The 18,706-nt window shown below is 35.6% G+C and overlaps 1 protein-coding gene and 1 long non-coding RNA gene across 3 annotated transcripts in view; both read left to right on the top strand.

Moving 5' to 3' along the window:
• The window catches only part of LOC127870880 (prestin-like), a 36,070-nt gene that overhangs the window by 1,490 nt on the left and 15,874 nt on the right, over window positions 1–18,706 (top strand). For both annotated transcript variants that reach the window (XM_052413468.1, XM_052413459.1), the window contains 11 exons: window positions 5,614–5,816; window positions 8,940–9,104; window positions 11,142–11,297; window positions 14,870–14,952; window positions 15,421–15,568; window positions 15,705–15,818; window positions 16,124–16,201; window positions 16,744–16,839; window positions 17,236–17,342; window positions 17,566–17,635; window positions 18,009–18,173. In XM_052413468.1, the coding sequence (XP_052269428.1) occupies window positions 5,614–5,816; window positions 8,940–9,104; window positions 11,142–11,297; window positions 14,870–14,952; window positions 15,421–15,568; window positions 15,705–15,818; window positions 16,124–16,201; window positions 16,744–16,839; window positions 17,236–17,342; window positions 17,566–17,635; window positions 18,009–18,173 (1,385 nt within the window). The remainder of the gene's footprint in view (window positions 1–5,613; window positions 5,817–8,939; window positions 9,105–11,141; window positions 11,298–14,869; window positions 14,953–15,420; window positions 15,569–15,704; window positions 15,819–16,123; window positions 16,202–16,743; window positions 16,840–17,235; window positions 17,343–17,565; window positions 17,636–18,008; window positions 18,174–18,706) is intronic.
• On the top strand, window positions 11,438–12,653 carry LOC127870892 (uncharacterized). Its single transcript, XR_008044967.1, has 3 exons — window positions 11,438–11,583; window positions 11,740–11,895; window positions 12,052–12,653. It is a non-coding gene; the product is annotated as an uncharacterized LOC127870892 (long non-coding RNA).

Genomic DNA, 18,706 nt, shown 5'->3' with positions numbered 1-18,706 from the left:
GTAGAACTGTGTTTACTAAAATTCAGGGAATTTCAGCAATTCAACTTACAAGGCTGACGATAGTTGTGACGAACTTAAAATGTTGGTCAGATCAACATGTAATGGTAACAATAATACAGAGCAACATATGTTTCTATGGAATAGTATTACATCACATTGTAGCCAGTTTGATGACCAAGCGACATATTGTTATACTGAAAAAAAATCGTGTGTTTAGTAAATATTTTAAACACAATTTAATTGTTTCGCGACCGAAACTTTCAATTGAAAGCAAGGTTTAAGTTTTTGAGTGAAAGATAATCTATGGTACCGGTATATCGTATAAAATGTATTCATGCCTTTGTACCCAAATGAAGCTAATTTAACGGTCCACTCACTTTTTTGCAATATTCTGCCAGGTGCTTGACCATTGTCCGGTTAAAAAACCTCGTGCGAATTGTCACGTGTGTTTTGTAAAGGTTTTACCGTAGTTACTTTTTTTCGGACGCTGAAACATCCACTTTTTGCAATAATCTGCTTGGTGCTTGACGATTGTTCAGTCTTAAAAAACGCGTGCGATGTGTCACGTGTGTTTAGTAAAGGTTTTACCGTAGTTATTATTTTTAGGACGCTGAAACACCCACTTTTTGCAATAATCTGCTAGGTGCTTGACGATTGTCCGGTAAAAAAAACTCGTGCGATGTGTCAACGGATCAACGCAAGAAGAATTTTGATAAAAATGCAACTGCCCGAAAAAAAATGAATGATTGATATAAAGGAAAAGGAAACAATTATTTGGGCTAAAAAATTGGCCGTCCGAAAATTAAACAGTTATTACGGCATTCTCTAAGGTTTCTTATGGTTAAATGTCATGACGAAATGGATTACTTTATTCATTTTATAAATGCATAAATCAGTGTAAGTTAGACATGCCAAAATAGTTTTAATCTCACAAACTATTACAGTTAAAAAGAATATGTATGCTGTCATACCTTTAACATTAACGTCATTTGCAACAAATCAAATGTTTACTTTTTAGCCGGATTTTTTTCGAAAAAATCTCGGCTTATAGATTGATGTTGTCGGGCGGGCGGGCGGGGGGGGCGGGGCGGGGGGGCGGGCGGCGTGCTCGAAAATGTTAAAGTTCTTATTTCATGGTATAACTTTGGTATGCTTGGACCTAGAATCTTCAAACTTGACATGAAAGTTGGCCAGGATTAACAGATGACCACTGGTCATTTCAAGGTCATTCATTTGAAGGTCAAGGTCACTGTGACCTTCAATATAAAAAATGTTAAAGTTGTTATAACTTTGGTATGCTTGGACCTAGAGTCTTGAAACTTGACATGAAGGTTGGCCATAACTAGTTAGTAACCACTGGTCATTTCAAGGTCATTCATTTGAAGGTCAAGGTCACTGTGACCTTGAATGTAAAAATGTTAAAGTTCTTATTTCATGGTATAACTTTGGTATGCTTGGACCTAGAGTCTTCAAACTTGACATGAAGGTTGGCCAGGATTAACAGATGACCACTGGTCATTTCAAGGTCATTCATTTGAAGGTCAAGGTCACTGTGACCTTCAATATAAAAAATGTTAAAGTTGTTATAACTTTGGTATGCTTGGACCTAGAGTCTTGAAACTTGACATGAAGGTTGGCCATAACTAGTTAGTAACCACTGGTCATTTCAAGGTCATTCATTTGAAGGTCAAGGTCACTGTGACCTTGAATGTAAAAATGTTAAAGTTCTTATTTCATGGTATAACTTTGGTATGCTTGGACCTAGAGTCTTCAAACTTGACATGAAGGTTGGCCAGGATTAACAGATGACCACTGGTCATTTCAAGGTCATTCATTTGAAGGTGAAGGTCACTGTGACCTTCAATATAAAAATGTTAAAGTTGTTATAACTTTGGTATGCTTGGACCTAGAGTCTTGAAACTTGACATGAAGGTTGGCCAGAACTAGTAAGTAACCACTGGACATTTCAAGGTCATTCATTTGAAGGTCAAGGTCACTGTGACCTTGAATGTAAAAATGTTAAAGTTGTTATAACTTTGGTATGCTTGGACCTAGAGTCTTGAAACTTGACATGAAGGTTGGCCAGAACTAGAAAGTAACCACTGGACATTTCAAGGTCATTCATTTGAAGGTCAAGGTCACTGTGACCTTGAATGTAAAAATGTTAAAGTTCTTATTTCATGTTATAACTTTGGTATGCTTGTACCTAGAGTCTTCAAACTTGAAATAAAGATTGGCCAGTACTTACATTTCATTTTGACCTTTGAACAATATTTCAGTAATTTAAGTATTGCATTGACAAAAACACGAAAGGTACTTTCCTTTCATTTAAATCAAAAATCCGGCTTCAATGCGGTCATCTCCGACCGCGGAACTCTTGTTGATTCATTTTATCATATCGTAGCACATATTTCATGCGTTTTATTTGCTTGACATGAATTCACCCATTAAGTAAACTTTGTGATATATTACTGATGTCTGAGTCGACTCGGTCGATACGAACGATTTGCACATGTATTATTGTAAATCTTATTTTACAACTAGTTTATAAATCTAAAAACCACTACATAATACTTGTTTATTAACAAATGCCAATATAGAAAGAGTACAAATCAAATTAAAAGGAAATATAACTACAGTAGACTCTGCCAATACCGGACTCTCTGAATACCGGAACTCTCCTGATTCCGGACGGTCGGGCCAGTCTCGTATTTTTTCCTTCTATTTATTTGTTAAAAAATGTTGAATAAACCGAACTCTCTGAAAACCGGAAACCGGACGGGTATCTCCGTAAATTTTGTCATTTTCATCGTAAAATACATTGAGTATACCGGACGGTCTAAATTCTCAAGATGCCCGAGGCGTGAAAATAACAATACCTAGTCAGCACAGCGAGTGCGGTGTCACACATTTTGCTCGCGCAATTATCGATAATCGGATTAAACATAATGATACCATAAAGGTGTCAAGTCGTTACCGCGCTATGGGAGTCCGATAAAGTAATGTAAAACAAAATGTGAATGTCTATAATAGACGTGCGGTAACACCAAAAAGTGATTGACTCGATCGTTTTATTAATTATTTATTATCGCCTATGATAAACAATTTAATTAAAAAAATAATGCATGCCGTTGCGACGATCATTTTCTTGTGATCTTCTCGGTTATTTTAAAAGATCTTATAGCCATGTTTTTAACATAAGGGAGAAATGAGCTTTCAAGCAGAGAGTGATCTTGGACTTTTTCGTGAAATCGTAAACTTCAAGAATTAGTAGGTTTTGAGATTATGAATATCTTAAAAAATATCTTAAAAAATAATTATGACGCTGTTTTTTGCTTGTGTGTATGTTTTATGATAATAAATCGTGTATCTACAACAATATTATTTGTGTCGTCACTCGCCTATATGACAAATGCCACGTACGTACATGTATAAAGCACCACGCTCACTTTGGGATTAATCAAAACAAGTCGGTATGGATTTTTTTTGGCTTTTAATCGATTAAAAACACTTTTTTAAGAATGCAATTAACATCATCAGTACCTGCGTACAGTTATCACATGATACATGTAAATGTATATGGTTTGTTTTATTTTTATGTGATTCTGTACACAATGCATACCATGTATATTTCGGCAATATGCAAACTCTTGGTAAACCGGAACTCTCTGAAAACCGGACGATCAGGCCGGTCCCGAGACCTTCCGGTTTACAGAGAGTCTACTGTACATTACATTGGTAATGTAAATGTTTTGCCATATTCAAAGCAAGTATATATATATATATATATATATATATATATATATATATATATATATACATATATAAAGAAATTCATCAATATTATGTCAATGTGTCTGTTATTAATGCTGAACAAGTTGCGATTATTCTGTTTGAAATAACAAACTGAGTGATACAAACTGTGTGATCGATTTACATCTTTCTTGTAGTCTAGTTAGACAGTGTTCAAAGGCATGTTAACAAATGTTGTTATTTTTCTCTTCCGATAAAAATATATAGAGAATACTAGGTCGGCGCCGAATAAAGCAAGGTTTATTTTGCGAGGCTTAGAAAATCTGTACCACGAGCCTTGGCGAGTGGTTCAGATTTTCGTGCCGAGCAAAATAAACTTTGCTTTATTCGGCACCGACCTAGTATTCGATTTATCCCATCAATTTTCTTAGTCGTAAATTTTTTCTTTAAAAATAGAATAGGAAAATCGAACTACACGGACAATCCCAAAGTTATTTTAAGCAAACATTGTTTCATTATTTTAATCGTGCCGAGTCTAATACATTACAAAAAGATCAGGTACTAACCTGTTTTTCTGTTTATCATACCTCTATGTCCCCGATTTTTAAGAAATAATGAAAAAAAAACACCAAACAACTGCAGCTTTAGCGTGAAAGAACATGCATTGTGTCGTATGACGTGTTAATAATGACGTCAGAAGTACGCGCACTTAATATTTGTAAATAATGTTTTTTTTTGCTTTTTGAGTTGCATTGATTCGATTTTTTAAAAATGATTACTTATAGTTGATTCCGAGTTATATGACCATTCTCCGCCGCGCTTGAAAGATATATTTCAGCACTGCCGAAATAGAGGGAAATTTATTCCACAGTGGTTTATTTCGACAATGCACGTCTGATGATGGGATAGATAGAGAATACAAGGTCGGTGCCGAATAAAGCAAAGTTTATTTTGTGAGGCTTAGAAAATCTTAACCACGAGCCTTGGCGAGTGGTTCAGATTTTCGTGCCGAGCAAAATAAACTTTGCTTTATTCGGCACCGACCTAGTATTTGATTTATCCCATCAATTTCCTTAGTCGTAAATTATTTCTTTAAAAATAGAATAGGAAAATCGAACTACACGGACAATCCCAAAGTTATTTTAAGCAAACATTGTTTTATTATTTTAATTGTGCCGAGCCTAATACATTACAAAAAGATCAGTAACTAACCTGTTTTTCTGTTTATCATACCTCTACGACTCTACGTCCCCATTTTTTTTAAGAAATAATGAAAAAAAAACACTAAACAACTGCAGCTTAAGCGTGAAAGGACCGGGAAAGAACATGCATTGTGTCGTATGAGGTGTTAATAATGACGTCACGAGTACGCGTACTTAATATTTGTAAATAATGTTTTTTTACTTTTTGAGTTGCATTATTTGTTAAAAATATATTACATCTTGGTATCAAATTGTTTGTTTTGTTGAATCTGATTTGATTTTACTTAAAATGATTACTTTATAGTTGATTCCGAGTAATATGACCATTCTCCGCCAAGCGTGACAGCTATATTTCAGCACTGCCGAAATACAGGAAAATTTATTCCACAGTGGTTTATTTCGACAATGCACGTCTGATGATGGGATAAAATAATTTATATTCTATGCGCATGAAAAATAGTGTCTTGTTCTGTGAAAACTGGGTATAATGCAAATGCGTAAAGTGTCGTCCCAGATTTGCCTGTGCAGTCCGCACAGGCTAATCAGGGACGACACTTTCCGTTTTATTGTTGTTGTTTTTTCGAATAAATTTAGTCCGCACATGCATTATGCCCCGTTTTCTCAGAACACGACTCAATAAATCGGCTTTCATTTATAGGCACCGTTGCGGTGGTAAGCTTGCTGACTGGCTCAGTTGTCGCTCGATTTTACGATACTGCTGGCAAGTCAACGTCAACAGTGCCCGGTAATGCCACCGAAGACGTGAACGTTACGGTCGCCACGGTGGCATCTTCTGGGCTTAGCGATGAGCAGAAGATTGCTATCGGCATGTCCGTGTGCTTTCTTGTTGGACTTGTGCAGGTAAATTTAAGTTACAAAAGAGCACTATATTTAACCCATTTATGCCTAGTGGACTCTCCCATCCTTCGAAATTGGATCAATTTATTTCTAAATATTGGGATGTCTAGTATATTTATTTCTATATTTAGAATATTTCTTACAGAAATTCATCTAAGCAAACAGCGCAGACCCTGATGAGACGCCGCATCGTGCGGTGTCTCATCTGGGTCTACGCTGTTTGCCAAGGCCTTTTTTTCTAGACGCTAGGCTTAAATGGGTTAATGGCTTTCTTGTTGGACTTGTGCAGGTAGATTTAGTTACAGAAGAACAAGATATTCAATTTTACGTCTACATATACGTTATAGTTTACTTTTATGCAGATATGAAATCTTAAATTGTTTTGAAAATCAGTTGTTAAAATAACGGAGACTCCAAGCAGTGTAATACAAACAATGTTTACGAAACATGTAATTAATTGTAAATTCACAAATCAATGCGTTTATTTCAGCTTACTGAAAATTTCAACGAAGTTTAACCTGTACCTTTATAGTTGTTAAACACGAGTCACTGTATTAATTATTAATGAGATTAAATTGTCCCATCAAATATGTACAATCAGATCCGTGCAAGGTGTTTAATTACAACGTGCCTGTCACAGCAATGCACTTTAGGTACGTTAAGGTTCATGGGGGGGGGGGATAAAATTCATTAAAACTTCGCTTTTAATTGGTACAATATGGTCAAACTATATATCATTTTAAGGCTTAAGACGGATGGAATAACATAAACACATTTTTGACATTCAATATTTGTGTGCTTTATTCATATTTTGGTTTAAAACCATTACATTTTTACACTAATTTACAAAATCTCAATCTAAAGTTAGGAAGGATATGCACTACCTTAAGTTGAATAAATACAAAGCTATATACATATACAAGGTCAAGTTAGCAACATTTCACAGAAAATTATTGTCATATCACAACAAATGAGTTTTTATTCAACTGCCTTTTTTGGATAAATTTCCTAAACAAAGTTCTAAAAATAACTAAAACGTAACTACTTTTTAAAAATCCAGGTATGGTGGATAATAAGAGTCACAATTCTATTTCAAAGGCTTAACAATTTTGTTATTTACCTCTCAACCAAATTGCAAATTTTAAACCATCTCAAATTGAAATAGATTGCAGACGACATATAAAATTGTAAAGGAATATAAAGAAATTGGCAAACCGATTGATTTTATATTTCGATTCCTTCTACACATTTTGAAAGCGTGACCATCGCTGTGCTCCGTAGAAAAACGTGCAAAACAAATAGGTCGAAACCACGTGCAGTGGTGAGAAAACCGGGTATGTGTATACACATACCTGAGAAAACACATATCTTATTTTGACAGTTGGGTGGCAACTAGTAAAACAACTATTAACATTAATCAGCAAGAGATCGCACTTAATAACAGAAATGACCACGTAGAGATATCATCACTTACCCTATTTCAAATATTTTCCAGCTGAAAATTGTCCCCCACACGTCTTTTTAGTTAATTTGTATTGTTTTTCTGGAGCCGAAGTGCATCTCACAGAATATCCATCCAACTTCCGTTGTTTTCACTTTCGTTATTAAAAACTCCGTTTAAAAGAATTATTTCTACTTTTAGATTGTTAAAGCGATGTATTATTATATATGATCATTATAATAGTATACCGTGATGAATTGAACGGAGTTACGTATCGATCTTTCTGTCAGTCTGTAAGCGTACTATTTTATGCGCAATAATATAAGTAATGTGATTCGACAACGATTGTAAACATTGGTGAAATGCTTCTTACATAGTTATTCTTTTGAGTGTTTATGAGGTCTGATCGTGCAGTTTGCAAACATCAACGGAAAGATTACAATCCAATGCATTTGTCATCGTCAACTGTTTGGAATGTCAGTTAGGCGATGAGTGAGTTTTTAGCATGTTTCTTTCTATTTTATTAATTTAAAAATGGCTGCCCCATGGTGATGAAATGACATGTGTTCGAGTTTCGATATTTCTAGATATGTAAACTTTTTTTACTATTGAAGCGTAACTTGCTCAATGTCGATATTAATCACTAGTTATATAATTTTCCGCCGAAATACGTGGAATAAACATGATTCAGATTTTTGAAAATAATGTATATTTTATTGTTAAAATCGCTTTGTATTTTGATTGATATTGTGGATGTTATGATACGTTGATGTACAAAATTTGTAGCAGTTTGAAGGAAAACATCCTTTAAAGCATATATGTATACATTTTCAATGTGGCACTCTTCCTTTAGTCAAATTTGAGTTCAATGCTAGGGGTCCCACATTTTGAAATTGAAGCCTCTACATGAACCTTAACACATGTGAAGTTGTCTTGAAAAGCAATTATGTACATGTCCAAGTTAACCGATTTAAGGATGATATAACTGCTCCCGCTGCTTGCTGATGTTTTGTTTACCATCATTCAACCTGCTTGAGTGTTTACTACATGTTGTATTACACAATTTATGGTTTTGTTTGCACTTTTTGTAGTTTCGAAATAGCGAAGTTGGCGCAAATGAAAGATAACTACAAAAACAAAATAAAATAATGATGGGCGGTCAAAACTGGATAAAATCGTCAGCATTTTACGATTTAGACCCGTTTCATAATAGGCGGCGACAAATTGTGGCAAATTGCGAACGAAATTCTCCTAAGTATCCTAACACTGTCTGAAGATAAGATTTGCGACTCAGCCTCTCTATCAGTATATCAGTACAAGTCTTCTTTCATGTCGCATCCCATTCCTATCCGCGTATTTTGAAACAATATTTAGTTCTTAAAATACTTGCTTCTGGTCCAATGTCCGTAAGATAGGGATTTTAGCAAATATTCCCCCCAAAACAAATAATCGCTTCTGAAAAACTTGGTTTAGTGCATTTTGCAAAAAATAACGTCCAGATTAGCCTGTGCAGTGTATGAAATGTTATGTTTAAAGGAAGTCTCATCAAAACGAAAATGTCGTCCCTGAATAGCCTGTGCGGACTACACATGCTTTTCTGGGATGACACTTTATGCATGTGCATGAAGTTCTGTTTACCCAGAACGTATATCAATTATGCAATTTCCTTTGTTTACATTGTCTAGATCACCATGGGCATTTGCCGTCTCGGGTTCGTTACCACGTACATGTCGGACCCACTGATTGCCGGCTTCACTACTGGTGTCGCAATCCACGTGGGCACCAGTCAGGTCAAATACGTCTTCGGGCTCAATATTCCACGCACGGACGGGATGTTCCAAGTTGTCAATGTCAGTATTCGTTAAGATATTTTGAAATGAACTCCATTGTTTTGATTACTCATCGTTTATGACTAACATTATTTATATAAGGGAAAATATATTAGTCTGGGCACTTATGCGTGCATCCGTTTTTTGTTTACGTTAACCCATATATGCCTAGCGTCTAGAAAAAAGGCCTTGGCAAACAGCGTAGACCCAGATGAGACGCCGCATGATGCGGCGTCTCATCAGGGTCTGCGCTATTTGCTTTAGGAATTTCTGTAAGAAATACTCTAAATATAAAAATAAATATACTAGACATCCCTAATTTTGGAAATAAATCGATCGAATTTAGAAGAATGGGAGAGTCCACTATGCATAAATGGGTTAAATTGCCTGGCTAATATGTTAATAAACTCAAATGGGTACACACGATTTCTATCAGTTACCACTTAGTCGCTGTTGTAATAGCTTATATTTGGAACAAAAACTTTTGAGTCTCTTCAGTTAAAAAATGTTTCCATTCCATTGAGCATTGCGATGTTTAGATACTACATATATGCCTCATTTAAATTGTACGAATATACCGGATAACCGATTAACAAACATTAGAACGTTCGAAGTTTATTATAATGTGTTTTTAGCTGAAAACTTAAGTTTGCGAAAAGTAATATTAGCTTAACCAGTGAGATATGTCGTAAGTTTTCCTTACGTCCGCACATGATTTACTCATGATATACTATATATGTTTTTGTAAACATTTTCTGAGGTTTGTTAAATTATTACACCATTGGGCATGTATGCGCTAAAATATTCATGTTAAGTTCGCAATATCTTCCATTTTTTCATAGTGTGACCTGATCCTCATCAGACGCATATAACAGCGGGTACTTGAACGTTTCTATACCCTTTTCATGTATTTCTTAAAGTTCAAGTTCATACTACTAAACGACTATTATCCTTGAGGTAAACAAAACGCACGGGTTGTGCTGGAATAACAAAATTCGTTAACGCAGCATAATTGTTGGTTACATGTGCATCGGGCCAATTTAAAGTAGATAATTGTAATTTGTACACCAACAAAAAGACATTTAATCATTGTTGTTAACAGGTGCAAATGGCCAGTTTCAAGTAGATAAATGAAATTTTGACACAAACAACAAAATGTACCGTTGATTGCGATACTGTCTCTTTCAAACACGTTTCCATTCTTGTACCTTATAATGTTGTTACGTAATAATAGAGAAAATAAATAACACCACGATTATTAAAGAGCTGTAACGCCCATAAATAATAATTGCTTTAAATGTATATAGATGCTAATAAAACAGTATGCTCAGACAAATGTCCTGGGGGTGGGGGGGGGGGGGGGAGCACGCGTAAAATTTAGTTAAGCTTATCAACTGTTATTATGTGAATGCATCTATCGTGTGTGGAGGACAAAACAATCGAACATATGTTTTTTTTCCATCGGCCTGTAAAGAGTACACTGTTTAGAGTATTTGATGGTTCTCACTAGGGGCCAATGTAAACATGCAATAATTCGTAACAAAACTTATACTATGTACGTCTATGTTATAATACTAGTAGTAACGCATGTCTTTTCATACAAATGAATTACCAGAAGAATATGCTTACATACCCTATATGTTCGTATCACAAATTGTCTTAAAGCACACCTCTCACCATGTTATTAATTGAGTTTAATTTTCGAGACAAGAGATTTGTTATTCTCCTGTTTTAGATAATTAGAAAAAACACATAGTGTTTACCTAAGTACTTGTGCGAATTCAATTCGCACTCCATGTCAAAGGATAAGTTCTGTATTCATCAAGGTCTTGTGCGGCACAATACATGTATATCTGTATTAAAACAAACTTTTAAATCCTTTTTTCTAAATCAAGAACGAAAACGACGTATTTCATATTGGGAGACCAATGTTAAGGCAGAACGATACATCTACTGGAAGGGCACACATATCTTAAACCTCTAAATACTATAAATGGTTGATATCACGCCGGCATTGCTTAAGGGGTGATATGTAAATGTATGTGCGGTTCATTTCAGACGTACATACACATCTTTTCGAACATTCACAAGACGAACATCGCTACCCTCATCATCTCGATCATCTGCGTGGTAGCTCTCTACTTGGTCAAGGAGCAAATCAACCAGAGATTCAAGAAGAAGCTCAGGGTGCCCGTCCCTATCGAACTTATAGTGGTATGTCGCCTATAAATGCATAATCTCAACACTTATACATTGTAGATACCCTTTTATTGTGTTTCCTCATTTTTATACGCCCGTATAAAATACGGGACGTATTATGTGAAACCCCTTGGCGGCGGGCGGCGGGCGGCGGGCGGCGGGCGGCGGGCGGAAGGCATCACTTTGTCCGGACTCTAATTCAAATTGTATTCATCCGATCTTCACCAAACTTGGTCAGCAGTTGCATCTAGTTGATATCTAGGCCAAGTTCGAATATGGGTCATGCCGGGTCAAAAACTAGGTCATAGGGTCAATAAGTGCATTTTCAAAGGGGCCACTTTGTCCGGACTCTATTTCAAATTGTATTCATCCGATCTTCACCAAACTTGGTCAGCAGTTGCATCTAGTTGATATATAGGCCAAGTTCGAATATGGGTCATGCCGGGTCAAAAACTAGGTCATAGGGTCAATAAGTGCATTTTCAACGGCGCCACTTTGTCCGGACTCTAATTCAAATTGTATTCATCCGATCTTCACCAAACTTGGTCAGCAGTTGCATCTAGTTGATATCTAGGCCAAGTTCGAATATGGGTCATGCCGGGTCAAAAACTAGGTCATAGGGTCAATAAGTGCATTTTCAAAGGGGCCACTTTGTCCGGACTCTATTTCAAATTGTATTCATCCGATCTTCACCAAACTTGGTCAGCAGTTGCATCTAGTTGATATCTAGGCCAAGTTCGAATATGGGTCATGCCGGGTCAAAAACTAGGTCATAGGGTCAATTAGTGCATTTTCAACGGCGCCACTTTGTCCGGACTCTAATTCAAATTGTATTCATCCGATCTTCACCAAACTTGGTCAGTAGTTGCATCTAGTTGATATCTAGGTCAAGTCCGAATATGGGTCATGCTGGGTCAAAAACTAGGTCAAAGGGTCAATTAGTGCATTTTACTTTGTCCGGACTCTAATTCAAATTGTATTCATCCGATCTTCACCAAACTTGGTCAGCAGTTGCATCTAGTTGATATCTAGGCCAAGTTCGAATATGGGTTATGCCGGGTCAAAAACTAGGTCACAGGGTCACTTAGTGCATTTCAAGCATTAAGCATGGTGTCCGCTCTCTAATTGAATTAGTTTTTTTCCAATCTTCACCAAACTTGGTCAGAAGTTGTATCTGGACAATGTCTAGGTCAAGTTCGAATATGGGTCATGCCGGGTCAAAAACTAGGTAACGGGGTCACTTAGTGCATTTCAAGCATTTAGCATGGTGTCGGCTCTCTAATTGAAGTAGTTTTCATCCGATCTTCACCACATTTGGTCAGAAGTTGTGTCTAGACAATATCTAGGTCAAGTTCAAATATGGGTCATGTCGGGTCAAAAACTAGATCACGAGGTCACTTAGTGCATTTCAAGCATTAAGCATGGTGTCCGCTCTCTAATTGAAGTAGTTTTCATCTGATCTTCACCAAATTTGGTCAGAAGTTGTGTCTAGATGATATGTAGGTCAAGTTCAAATATGGGTCATGGTAAAGTTATCAAGTTGTCCAAAACCTTCAAACGGGCGTATCTTGTGACAGTTTGGCACTCTTGTTGTATGTATAATAACTGTCTTCTTTAAAGGGGCCTTTTCACGTTTTGGTAAATTAACAAATTTAAAAAAAGTTTTTTCAGATTTGCAAATTTTCGTTTTAGTTATGATATTTGTGAGGAAACAGTAATACTGAACATTTACCATGCTCTAAAATAGCCATTATATGCATCTTCTGAAGATTTTAAAACCTGAATATTATAAAGCGTTGCAACGAGAAACGATTGAATAATTCGGAGAGTTCTTTTGTTGTCGTTATATTTTGTAAAACTACGAGGATTGCTTATATAAAGCATAAAATGCATCCTTTATTGTATGAACATGGATTGCCGAGTGGTATAAATGGTAGCCTTTTACTCCAAGACTCCAAGAGTCAGTTGTTCGAGCCATGTTGATGATTATTTTTTTAAATTTTATTCTTGGTGTTTACTGAGGCATTCAGTTCCAATGTTTATATTTATCAATATAAAGCATTTAATGACAAACTTCAATACATGTGGTTTAAGGAACGTCGAACACTTTTTAAACTGAATAACCGAGTTGACTATTCAGCTCATTGCTAGTTCCTATCAAAGGGAGTGAAGTGCCCAAGAAGGTCAATCATGATTTATCTCCCCAAACAGCAGCGCCACTCGTTTTCTATTTAATACACAACACGAACAACGAGAATACGCACTTTATTCAAGTTTTCTAACATTGGTTTTCGTTAAACTAAATATGAATAGGGAAATATATAAGTACCTTATTTTGTTTGATAATTTGTATACCGATAAACGCTGCAAATAAAAAAACATTTTTGTTTTCTGTATTTTGTTTTGTTTTGGTTACTGAAACTCGTATAACCAAGTAATATATGTTGTTTTGCTTATTTCGTTTTGTCGCACTTAAAAACGAAAAGACGGTATATACATGTGCCTACATGATAACTAAGTTATCTTTTGTTTTAGTAAAACTATCTGTGCATAATTTGGTATATAGTTGATTAGTTTTCTAAAATTCCCCACCATGTATATTCTCGCCCCATTACTTTTTAGAAACATACATGTAATTGGGAATCATTCTTTTTGATCGAAATATCTCTTTTTGTTTCACTTAGACCACATAGTACACATGATAAATGTCAATGTAAATCAGAATTGGGTCAATTTTCTTTTAATAAGTTTTAGTCATGTTTGTCGAGTATATCTTTTTTGCTCGTTGTAACAAGGTTTTCAACATAGTGTCAAATGCATTTGCTTAATTGCTTTGTATATCAGTGAATTACATTTGCATACGGATGTCGTATAACACTAACTAGACTACTTTTTAAGCATCACCTACTTTACATGTACTTGTCTAATTTTCATACACGTGCTGCTTACACGTGCTTCTGATGTCATGACGACCCCGTTAACAAATTCAATGAAACTGAATACAGTCTCTATGCTCGTATCTAACTATCTCGACTAGTTTTTGGCATCACCTTGTTTACATGTTCTTGTCTAATTTTGCATACACGTGCTGCTTAAACCTGCTACTGATGTCATGATGGCTCCATTTGCAAATTAAATGAAACTGAATACAGTCTCTACGCAATAAAATTCGATGTACACTAATACAATGTCAATTCCAACATTAAACGACGCGCATTCTTAAGATTGTCCAAGTTTTACTTTAAATCACCCATGATCTCGAATGTTATTGCTTGTTTTTGATACACGATGATTTTCACAAGAGAATACGACTTATTTTATGGACAAATAACAATAATATAGTATTCTCATAAGAGGTTAACAACGAAATCACACCTGTTTTATATGTAAATGCCATTTTATTACATAACGTACGTAAACATTTACATACTATCACACTTACTGTATTAATTAAAAGGAGGTTCGAAACTTACACCATATAAGCGTTCATATGTAAATGTATTGCAACAATAAGGTATGAACCGGGTACATGCCAATGTCATGACAATCTATTGTACAAGAAACTGTCAGCGTCGTGTTTCTTTCAGGTCGTTGGCGCCACACTTGCGACTCATTATGGGAATTTCTACAAAACGTACGGTGTTAAAATAGTAGGCGATATACCTCGAGGGTAAGTTAAGAAAAAATGTGTATTTATCACTTCCTTTTTTGGGGATGATTTGCTGACTTTTTAAAAACAATTATCCTGCATGCACATTAGCATTAATAAAACGTTATTTAATCGTCTAACGGGCTAACAAGACATCCCAAGTAAGATGGGTAAAACGTATTTTATAAACTAAAAATCGTTCTTGCAATAATTAACATACATACATTATTTCTCTTTTTAACAATATATGACCTTTTTAGAAGTTGTCACTTTCTACGTGAGATGAATATAAAAATATCCGAAGTACCACTTGCAGAAGCAGAAAACATCGACATAATAATACATTACCAAGTTCACAGCTTGATGTACATATTCAATCGCGCAATTCGCAAAAGACAACACTGTCATAAAGAAAAAACAACAACAACCATTTAATTGTTTTGTCATCTTATTAATTTTTAATTGTTTTGTAATCTTATTAATTTTCAGCTTACCACAGCCTTCATTTCCTACCTTTGTGAGCCCGGACAAGTACATTACCGATGTGTTCATCATTGCCATTATTTCATTCGCTCAGTCCGTCTCCCTAGCCGCCATCATGGCCAAGAAGAACAAATACACAATCGACTCAAATCAGGTACGTAATACATGTAATAAGAGGGCGTTTTGACATTATTTCGCATATGCGTGTATAACAATTATTTTCCTCTTGTTATTTTTTTTTTAAATTCTAATCTTTGCTAAGATTGTTGTATAATCAACCTATTTTTCAGGAGTTGATGGCGTATGGTATTGGTAACATATTCGGATCGTTTTTCTCGTGTTATCCATTCGCGGCCTCCGTGTCAAGAAGCTCCGTACAAGAATCAGCGGGTGGTAAAACTCAGGTAATAATGATGGAGGGCTGCGTTGTATTTGCTTACAATTTTATTGTCCGTTACTCCACATGACGTATATTAATTCATCTGTTTTGGTGGGTATGTTTTTTCTGCCTTATACTTGACCAATATTACAAAAAATATACCCAATATTAAATTTCACAATTTAACGTGTCATCACAACAAACACATTTTAAAAATAAATATCTAGTAACAATATGCAATTTATAAAATACATTTTTTAATGTGCTGCAACAAAAAACGTATATGCTTGCTAATCATAATCATTATTTGAACCTTTATATTCGATTTAGGTTGCTAGCCTTTTCTCAGCAGGGATGGTGTTGATTGTCATTCTTTGGCTCGGACCATTGTTCAAATCATTGCCCAGCGTAAGTATTCGTTTGAAATGCTATTGAAAAATCATTGATAGCTTTGGAAAGTTATTCTTAATATAAATTATCCGTCTTACTATTACCAGTGTTGATCTAGCCTATGTTTAACGTAATTATACATGCTTAAATAAGACATGTTTATGTTTCATTTGATTAAATGAGCCGCGTTCTGAGAAAAAATGGGTATAATGCATGTGCGCAAAATGTCGTCCCAGATTAGCCTGTGAAGTCCACACAGGCTAATCAGGGACGACACATTCCGCTTTTATGGTATTTTTGGTTTCAAGAAAGTCCCTCCTTACCGAAAATCAAGTTAAGGCGGAAAGTGTCGTCCCTGATTAGCCTGTGCGGACTGCACAGGCTTATCTGGGACGATACTTTATGCACATTCCTTACGCCCCATTTTCACAGAACACGGCCCATATGTATTGTTGCTAAGTCTCATCGTGTGTTTTATCAATATGTATATAACACAACGTATACGTTTTCAAACAAACAGTCCTCGTATTTGTTATGTTTTACCCTTGCTTATGTTTTAGTGCGCGCTCTCAGCGATCATTATCGTTGCCTTGAAAGGTCTGATTTTTCAACTCTTTGAAATTCCAAACGTCTGGAAAACATCGAAGTATGACTGCGTAAGTACGGGACACAAAGGAATACAATTATATCTTGGAATTTAAAAAGCTGTCTCCTTTAAGGTTTCTATTTGCTTCTCAATCATTCAGATTTAACATTGCTAATATTGTGCTTTTACATTTTAACTTTTGTTCCGATGCCACCATAATAGTATGTAAGCATTTTTTGTGTAAATGGGTTTTAAAAAGGCGCATTTATTTGATTGATTTGACAACTTTGAGATTTACCTTGCCTCCAAGCTGTTCCACAGTACTTTAGATTATTTTGTTCTTTGTTCTTGATGTTTTTTTTTGCCGTTTAACCTAGGTTAATGGATGCTTTCAACGACCTTCGTGCACGCTAAGAGAAGAACGTTTAATCTTTTATTTTTAATATTTAAATGCATTTTCTTCCAGTTTATCTGGGTGGTGACTTTTGTCTTTACCACGCTACTTCACGTTGACTTTGGACTCCTCATCGGAATAGTGTTTTCCTTCTTCACAGTGGTGTTAAGGACACAAGTGTAAGCGATTTGAACAAATCTATTTGTTCACGTCAATATTGTTTCCAGATGTATAAAATGTCCCGAAATATTAGATGCACGACTTCACGGTAAATACCTTAGAATTAACAATATTATCTCTTTGAATAACCCGTAAATTAGGACTAAGTTTGTGATCCTGGGGCACACATATTTTAAAAACAACAACACGATTTTAAATTCTTTTTTGTGTTTGATTTCCCAGAGCTAAACCTACACATCTTGCAAAAGTGTCAGACGAAAAGATCTTCAAAGATCCAAAGTACTACATTCAGGTATTGATACACTTCATATTATAATTGAATGTAAACACATTAATTACATGGTCATTGTCTACTCTCCGCCACAAAGAGTAGTATCTTGTTTGCTTTAAACCTTTCTTACGAAATTTGTCTTGAATTGGCTTCGCCATGTCGATATTTCTTGTCTACACTTCATATAATCGACGACACCCATGTTATATGTGTATGTTTCACAGTTACAAAACATGTATACTTCCAGAAATGTTCTTTGTCAATGTTCCATATTTATTGCAATACCAATAAGCAGGTTTCTAGGGATTTACATAACGTATACCCTGTTATGTATATCAACTGTCCCCGTGCTTATTTCCTATCCATGCACATTGTCTTTGTTGATTGTCCAAAGACCATTGTGCACAGCACAATCAAGGTCGTCGGCTACCACTGCCCGATCTACTACGCCAATGGCGACCTGTTCGCTAGCGAAGTGTACCGTCTAGCTACCATAAAGCCAGAAGCTCTCCGAAAACACATCCGGCGGGCAAACATGACAAGCAAAGCCAGCCTTAACGTAAGTACCTGATACATTCACCAATATATGAAATCATCAAATAATGAATGTAACATGGCTATAGGAACTTCTTTTTTATACATATATAAAAACATAAATCGCCTGCGACTATCAAACCGGAATAAGTTTTCAATACCTATTTGAAAATAATCTGAATTAGAGTTTTGTAAAACAGAGGGGGTAATCACGTGATAGCCAAGATGGCGACGTCCATGCCGAGGCAGGTATTTGTCGCCGTTTTATACCCTTTATTACTTGTATTCAATGTTTCAATGCCGCTCACTTTCCAGCCATATCAGCAAGAAAGTCACTGGCGTTTATTTCGTATAAAAATTCGCTCTATATCTCGACTTTACTCGCTGCGAAATTTATTAGCGGGATGACCTAATTACAATTTCACTTAGAAAATTCGCGGAGAGTAAAGTCTATATATTAACCGAAAAAAATAAACGCTTATCCCCTTTTTACTTATATGGCTGGAAAGTGAGCGTCATTAAAAAATTAATTAAAGTAATAAAAGGTATAAAACGGCG

This window comes from Dreissena polymorpha, chromosome 1 (assembly GCF_020536995.1).
Source record: "Dreissena polymorpha isolate Duluth1 chromosome 1, UMN_Dpol_1.0, whole genome shotgun sequence".
NCBI classification, from domain to species: Eukaryota; Metazoa; Mollusca; class Bivalvia; order Myida; family Dreissenidae; genus Dreissena; species Dreissena polymorpha.
The sequence above is the reverse complement of the archived record's forward strand: the minus strand, read 5'-3'. Positions and strand labels throughout refer to the sequence as shown.